This window comes from Plodia interpunctella, chromosome 3, assembly GCF_027563975.2.
Source record: "Plodia interpunctella isolate USDA-ARS_2022_Savannah chromosome 3, ilPloInte3.2, whole genome shotgun sequence".
Classification (NCBI taxonomy): Eukaryota; Metazoa; Arthropoda; class Insecta; order Lepidoptera; family Pyralidae; genus Plodia; species Plodia interpunctella.
In genome coordinates this window covers 5,580,137-5,588,427 of record NC_071296.1, presented here as the reverse complement: position 1 = coordinate 5,588,427, position 8,291 = coordinate 5,580,137, and the positions used below count along the sequence as shown (strand labels likewise).

General features: G+C 32.0%; 1 protein-coding gene across 1 annotated transcript; it reads left to right on the top strand.

Annotated features, from left to right (window-relative positions):
* The first annotated feature begins 389 nt into the window (after window positions 1–389).
* On the top strand, window positions 390–4,184 carry LOC128683489 (TAR DNA-binding protein 43-like). The gene is made up of 2 exons (XM_053769179.2): window positions 390–1,748; window positions 2,856–4,184. Exons 1-2 carry the CDS (start codon window positions 584–586, stop codon window positions 2,885–2,887), a joined length of 1,197 nt encoding a protein of 398 aa, XP_053625154.1. The 5' UTR covers window positions 390–583; the 3' UTR covers window positions 2,888–4,184.
* The last annotated feature ends 4,107 nt before the right edge of the window (window positions 4,185–8,291 follow it).

Sequence of the window (8,291 nt, the reverse complement as noted above, 5' to 3'; positions counted from 1 at the left end):
GAAGAATGGGCCGAGAAGTTGCAATGAAATCTTCTATTTCATTTGGTTACACTTCGTTCGTCCGTCGTCTATAGATTTTTACATAGGTAGATTGTTTTCGCGTTTTTTTGTGTTGGAGTTTATAGCATTTTCTCTCAACAAGTTACAAAATAGTGGAGTGTGGTTCCGTTCCACCCTAGAATAATTGACTATGGTAGAATGAAGTGACAAAAGAAGACTGACCAAAGTGAAAAAAATTACGTAATTTTAATTTTTCTCTTGGCAATTTCTATATATTAGTTGGTAACCCTGATGACGTCAAATGTCAATTTTAGAAAGTTGTCTATTGTTCTACTACATCCAAGTATATTTGATACTTTATACAGAAGGAAATGCCTTTAACTTTATCTAGACAACAGATCAAAACGCAATAGGCGTACTATGTTTTCAACCTGCAAAAATTGCAATGGGTTCCTAACCCTTGGCTGACGTTTAATTTTATTTATTTACGAAATAATAATTGTACATTTTGTATAGTTCTAAGTATAACATTTGTGTTTATTTTTATCAATTTTTAATATTTATCGTTCATGATTAAGAAATAATGTCCTTCGAGTACTTGCCCGTGGCCGAAGACGAAAACGAAGAACCCATAGAACTCCCTATTGAAGAAGATGGAACGCTGATGTTAACAACAGTGTCTGCACAGTTTCCTGGATGTTGTGGCCTAAAGTACAGGCATCCTGAAACGAAAACTATACGTGGCATCCGACTAAGAGATGGCAGATTGTACCCACCCCCTGAAGGCTGGGGTAATCAATTATACGTTTGCAGTTTTCCCAAGGAAAACAAGCGTAAGTCGGGTGAAAACTCAGAAACATCTACTAGTAAAAACAAACGCAATGATAATCTATGCTCAGATTTGATTGTCTTAGGCTTACCATGGAAAGCAACTGAGCAAACAGTGAGGGAGTACTTTGAGAAATTTGGAGAAGTTCTGATGGCGCAATTAAAACGAGACCCGAAAACGGGCATGTCCAAAGGATTTGCTTTTATCAGATTTGCTTCATATACATCTCAAATGAGAGTGTTAGCCCAGAGACACATGATAGATGGCAGATGGTGTGATGTTCGGATACCTAACTCCAAAGAAGGCTCAGTTACATCAATGCCATGCAAAGTATTTGTAGGTCGCTGCACAGAAGAGTTAACAGCTAATGATTTAAGAGAATACTTTTCTCAGTTTGGAGAAGTGACAGATGTATTTATTCCAAAGCCATTTAGAGCTTTTAGTTTTATTACATTTTTGGATCCAGAAGTAGCACAAAGTCTGTGTGGCCAAGATCATATTATTAAAGGTGTTTCGGTGAATGTATCAAATGCATCACCAAAACAAAATAAGAGTGGTTCCAACCAGCGAAATCTGCCAAGCAGAAACTATGAAGAAGGGCACCCTCATAGTGCTTCCAACAATAACTCATGGAGCAGCCGTAACATGGATATGGTGAATATGCAAGCACTAGGCATGTCTGGTCAACATGGACAAACTGCAGTGGCAGGGGGTGCTGGTCAAGCTCAGGGTGGGAGTATGCCTTTGGGAATGGGAGGGCTGCCAGTCAACCAGGCATTAGTAGCAGCACTCAATCAAGCAGCTGGTTGGGGCCTCATCAATAATATTCCATCAGGGGCTTCAGAGCAAGGCCCCTTTGCTGGACCAGCTTCATCAGCCCCACCGGGTCCACCCAACATTCTCTCTTGGATGCAACAAGGTAATTCGGCACAGGGACCCTCTAGTCAGTGGGGACAACGTCACCAGTCCCAAGGCCACTCTGTTTGATCCAATATTTGTTTTAATAAGCTCATGATAATCACTGTGATTGTAGCAACAATTAGATATATTATTGTTTTGATTTTTTTCTAAAACTACAATTCAAATGGGTTGTTCTATAATGAGAGTGGTGTACCTACATAGTTTGCTACTGGTGTTATTTATTTATTATGTAATTGCTTTTGTGTTTAGTTGATTTTCTTAAAACTTGTATATCATCTATAGCATGGTTGTATTAATTCATTACACAGAACAGATTCAATTTTTATAGTAGATAAATTGTGTATGTTTAATTATTAAGGATAAAGATTGTTGTTGTGCTTCTGTTTGTCAATTCATGAACTCTTTCTACAATAGTCCTATGCTACTTATTGAATAGATCCTTTTAAATTTGTAACACTTATATCCAAACCACTTTATTTGTTAGTACAGTAATCTGTAAGTATACAGATTTAGTATACTTACAGAACTACAAGGAGTTTCATGAAAAATTCCATTCAATGAATTGCATTAAAATTAGTGCTCTTACTTCTTACTTTGTCCAAAAAATAAAATTTCCAGGTGAACATTTCATATGCATTCGGAAATTGACAAGTTTGCTATATCACTTCTAAAATAGCAATATTTATTAAAAGGCTAAAAGCAATATATTAATATTATATTATATGCCATAAAAATGATTCAAAAATATCTGTCACAAAAATAACAAGAGGAAAATTGAGCCAAATATTTTTAACTGCTTTGTTGTTTTGTTTCAAATATTTTTGTAGGTGTGTGTGCTTAGTTTCTCAGTCCAATATTTTACCATATGTTTTTATTTCACAAACTGTTGTTTGATCCTCTATTATTCTACTGAACTTCTGCTCTTTATAATTGAGTAACATTTTCACGGAAGTAGATTGTTTTTAGCATCACTCCTTTTATTTTTGAAAAAACACAATTTATGTGATCCTATATAGTTGCATTAAAAATATCTTGAGGTTTTGTTTCAATTGCAAATTATTATTGATGAATTTTCTGTTTTCAAATTTAAATATCATTGTTACAGACACAAACAGCAGTTTCCAGTACAGGCAATAGTATAGTGCTTGGTATAGTTGGTATAAATGTCTACCTGAATGTTGTAGAATCACTTACACCAACAACATCTGTAACAAGGCAAGATCCAGTCAATTCTCAGATTCTCAATGAAATGTAACATTATTTCATGTCAGTAATGGAAAATAAGTTGCATGTTTATAATTTGCCATAATATATTTATTTTTCAAACAATTCATCTAATTAATAGAATTAATAAAACTGTGCTTTTGTACATTAATATCTAATATATTTCAACCACAGGCTGTTTGTAAAAAATAAAAGTCTATTAAATTGTTATCATTGTTTGTGAAATAATGTTGATTATTATAAATTTATTGCGTGTTTTCTCAGGTGGATGTGGGCATAAGAATAGAAGACAGATGTCTATTTTTGTCGAAATAAATAATAAGACTTATTTTTGTGAATAAGCAATGTGGGATTCTTTATTGAATGGGTAAATGTAAACTTAAGCACTGACCCAATAGCCTCTGCATATGTTAGTATGAAAATGGGTAGGATGGGTTGTACAAATTCATAATCTGTAAATATAAATATTCAGACCAACAATCACACAATCCATTTATTTAATTATGTTTTACTATTTGTAAATAGGCATTTGCCAGTTTTACTATTTATAAACTGGCATTTCCCTAAGAGTATAACATAGCAAGTTGAAAATTAGAAAAAACATCTATATAGATTCAGTCATATTCGGCAAATTGTCTAGTACCTACTGAAGCTTTATTGGTGTGTTACTATTATGTAATATGTTACCCTGCTATGACTATTAAGTACAACGTGAAAGAAATCATTAATTAGGTAAGCTGACAATGAACCTGAAGCTAACGATTTTTGTTTGGTATTTATTGTTGATAAATCAAAAATATTAGGATATATTTGCAGGACTATCATCATTGATTTCCTACGTCGTTACTATAAGTAACTTAACTTGAAACTTTTTGAACTGTGTTATTATGGGGTACAACTTTTAAATATTCATTAAACATATTATGTTTTAAAAGACATTTAATAGTTTTCAAATCAGAGTTGGGTGTAATCGATTACATTGTAATCTGATTGATAATCAGATTAAAAGTTGCAGCAATAAGCTGTGACAAACAATGAAAATAAAATAATTTAAACCATACTTAAAATACGTATTGGTAGGTATATATATGTTCAATTTTTGACAATTCGAATGTTATTTCTTTACAATAAGTGCAAGCAAGTCTCAACTCAAGTTTTTCTCTTTTCTGTTTATATTGATTGTGTACTTATCTGCATACAGGTGTTGGAAGGAACTATTAAAAATAATGAAACAAAAAGTATGACATTCATGTTGGTATGATATAACTGTGGTTATACTTTACACCTATTGGGTAGGTAGGCAGAGGCGGAATTGTTTTAATCTTTTGTAAGTTTTAGCTTGAATTGTTTGTTTTATTAACTTATTTAATTTGGCCATTTGTTGTTTGGTTCTAATTATTGTGCATGTCGGTATATATTAAGGTTTTCAAGTGTGTTGTTAGTAATCAATTGTAATTATTTTTGGGAACTCTTAATATTAACAATATTTGTCAAGTCAATTTGGAGCGAAGGATAGTAAACCATATAAGGGCTATCAATCCTTTTTAAAGTTGATTAAAACTGTGCATCTTCTCAAAAGTTGCTGTATGAGACTGCTGAGATGTTGATTAAGGATACCTATATATTATTTACTCATAATCTTATCAATTGTAGAGAGATTTATATCGGTGTATTATTTACTATAAGTAGTCTACACAAGTTCAGTTCAAGACTGGGATGCGTTGCATTCGTGCGCAAAATGGCTTTAATTCCTGTTATAGAACAAATGCAACTTGTAAGAAAGTATGCGGGCTGATTTTTGCGTCGATGCACTCTAATCCCCTTTAGCCTCAAAACACGCAAATATTTTTTCAAAATTGATACAATTTGACGACCAACAAAGTTGCTATATATATATATATATATATATATATATATATATATATATATATATATATATATATACGATATGGGACGATCTTTTCTATTTGTTTTTCTTTCTTCTTTCCCTTTTTTAATTTAAAACTTTTTCGTTAATGGTTTTTAAGTGCAATATACATACCTACTTATGTAAGTATCATAAAATATGTATGATGATGACTCTGATGTTTTATGATGAAATAAAAAATAATAAAAAATCAAACTCTTACAATCAAACATTTTGAAAATCTCAAAAATGTTGTTGATTCTTTTTATTAGAATGAAAAATTATAAATCTTGCTTCATCATCCATTTCAATTTTATTAAAAACGGTATCTTTTATTTCCAAGTTTTATTACTAAACTATTAATTGTTAGGAGTCATTGCACCTATCATATTAATTGTTCAATATCGTAAACTCTTGCGCCCGGTAAAAAAATTGAATCACATATACAACAGCTTCATACTGACAGCACATTCGTACCGTACCTAATCTTTACACGGAATAGTTGAATCGAAGTTATATAAGATTAAAATATGACTAATGTGTATACCTTCAATTATAATATTATACTATAACTAGGTATTAAAAAGTCTTACTTACGCTTACGAGGTAGATAGACCCAGCTTTGCGTAAAATATGTATGCAACTTAAACAAGTCCACTCGCGACTCTTGGTTTTGTCTACCCCGTAAACAAAAAAGACGTTATTCGCCCTACCAAATTGGTCCGAATCGACCTAATCTTTGCAAAATAATCTCGACCATAATCGACTTGAGTCAGATTACATTAATCTTGATTTTTTGCATGATTATTTTGTGTAATCTGTAATCTTTTTGTGCAGATTACACGATGTAGTCGCAAGCTGTCTACAATTTACTCGTGTAAACCAGGTATAAATTGAAATTTATGAAATGCAAAATGCTTGTAACTCTATCTTGATATCTTTATACATACATGTAATTTACCATGTTTTAGGTATATACATATATTTATATATAAGAACATATTTTAATATCACAGAGTAGGTCCCCTATTCCTGTAGGGGTACCATATATAAATAAATGTAAAATTTTTGAATCTGATATGATTATAGACAAAAATAATACTTATACATTTAATTTAAAATTAGCAATCTTTTAAATATTACCGTCAATTATTTGAATGTCCTTTCTTTTATTATACTGAAAGAGTACTTAACATTTTAGTTCAAATCACATTACCATCAGTATTGCTGTCATCAAACATACTGATGTTTATCCGGTGCAAGACAATAACAACAGTTACCTACCTAATTTAGAAATCCAGAACTAATTATTTTTTTAAAATTATTTTATATGTTTCCACATAAGTATTCCAATTATTTAAATGTTGACTGCACCCAAATTTATTAAAACCTATATATTGATATAATTTCATAACTTTTTTCCTGAAACTATATATTACTTTGGTGGTGTGTAATATTTTTTTCACGAAATTGTTGATAGTTTTATATAGTAGCAATTTTTGCACTGATAGGAAGGTACAAAATAATATATGCCACATTTAAATCGCTAGATAGCCACCCTATTTAGGGAATGAAGAGGTAAGTGAGGTGCTCTGCGTCATAGCCCTGTACAGATGACGTGCGCATTGATTGCAAAGGAAGGTGTGTTTGTAAAGATTTTCTTGTGAACTAGGATAAAATGTCTATTTATTGTTCGAGTGCGGTAATGTGGTGGATAGTGGTGTATTCAATGTATGGTGTAATTTATATTGTGCATGACACGTAAACCAGATGTGATTAATGTTGCGTGATTTATACTGTTATTCATCCCATTGTCATCGGCGCTTTTTCTGAAACACAATACTTAATCATAGCACATTCTATTATATTTTACGGGCTTTTAGTAGACACATTGTAATTATTCAGTTTCATCATGAGTATAATGTGTTCTTACTGAACTGAAGTGTTTTATCATTGCTTTTAATTATTTATTTGGAATTCTAAGCAATGTTTCAGCATAACGTTTTTTGTTAATACATGTAGCTTTCACTTTGATAGCTGAAAACGCACGCTGCGTGTTTTCATTCTTAAGAATACGCCGCATATTGGCAGCAGTCAACATATGTTTTAAGATTTACCTAAAATTGTATCTACACGTTACACGCAAAGATGCTGTTCCTACAACCACGAATGTAAACTCCGATTTTTGTAATTACATCAGTAACATGTCTAATAATAAATAGGCTGCTCACGCCTGCCAGGCGAACGGAACGTGTGCGTGCTTCAAAAAAGTAAATGCTACCTAGACTTTTTGCACACCTAAAAAAAATTTTATTTAGTGATACTGTAATTAAAATTGCTATGTATCCTACTTATCTAATATCAGCACTGTACCTCTGTCCCAAAAAGATATTGACTCAATAAATTTCTCTAAACAATCTAATGCACTTGTAAAACTATTGTTGAATATGCACATCCTCGTTATTTGCTGGTCCGTGATACAAAATAACTATACATATAGGCAGATTCAACATTATTTATAAATTATTGTACATTATAATTTTGAGTGTGAATAATGAATACTTATTGACATGAATTCATGAAATAAAATTTATTTAGCGTTGCAAACTGATTTTCTTTTATTTAACTTTACCTAAGTATATGCATATAGGAATCTATTTTAGTTGGCTACTTGACTGGGTGAAAAACTGAATACATAATGGTATTTAAAGTAAATGTTACTTTATTTAAATGGATTCGTTATACATGTCTAACAAAAGTTACCTACTTTAATTGATCTATATATTGATGAAAGTATTTTGACAGAAAAAAGTATTTGATTTGTTGTAAAGTAGCCAATTATTTAAGTACTTACCTACCGAACTTTTTCCACCTCATATAATCCCGCAAACTTCAAGTACCTAAGTAGGTAGGTACATAGAGTTGGGCGTAATGAATTACATTGGTAATCGGATTATCACTTAATATGAAAAACAATCAAATTAAAATCGATCAGATTACTTTCAATCGAGATTAAAAGTAATCTAATTACATTCCATCTCGATTTGTCCAATAATTACGAAGATTATTTTTCACACTAGCGACCCGTGTCTGCTTTGGAAGCGATGTATCACGTCTTAATTATTTACGGGGTAGACATAGCTAGGTTTGCGTGAAGTCAGTTCGCATCTTTAGACGAAATAAGATCATTATCCAGATGAACACGAGATCGAGTGGGACCTGGACCCGGATTCAGAACCGCGGTCCAAGGAAACCTCCGAGTCTCGTAACCCTTGGTCCTGTCAACCCGGCCCTTGACAACCCCATCAAACCTTTGGTGGTTTGGTGGGGTGCGAAAAGTAATCTCAAGTGTATTTAACGTAAGTACTTAGTCTTTAATTTCATTTCAAGATTATTTTGTGTGATCTATAA

Excerpts from the sequence above, each read along its gene's own strand:
- LOC128683489 (XM_053769179.2), top strand. The coding sequence starts at position 584 with ATGTCCTTCGAGTACTTGCCCGTGGCCGAAGACGAAAACGAAGAACCC. Across the intron at positions 1,749-2,855 it reads TCTCTCTTGGATGCAACAAG|ACACAAACAGCAGTTTCCAG; the intron begins GTAATTCGGCAC and ends TCATTGTTACAG.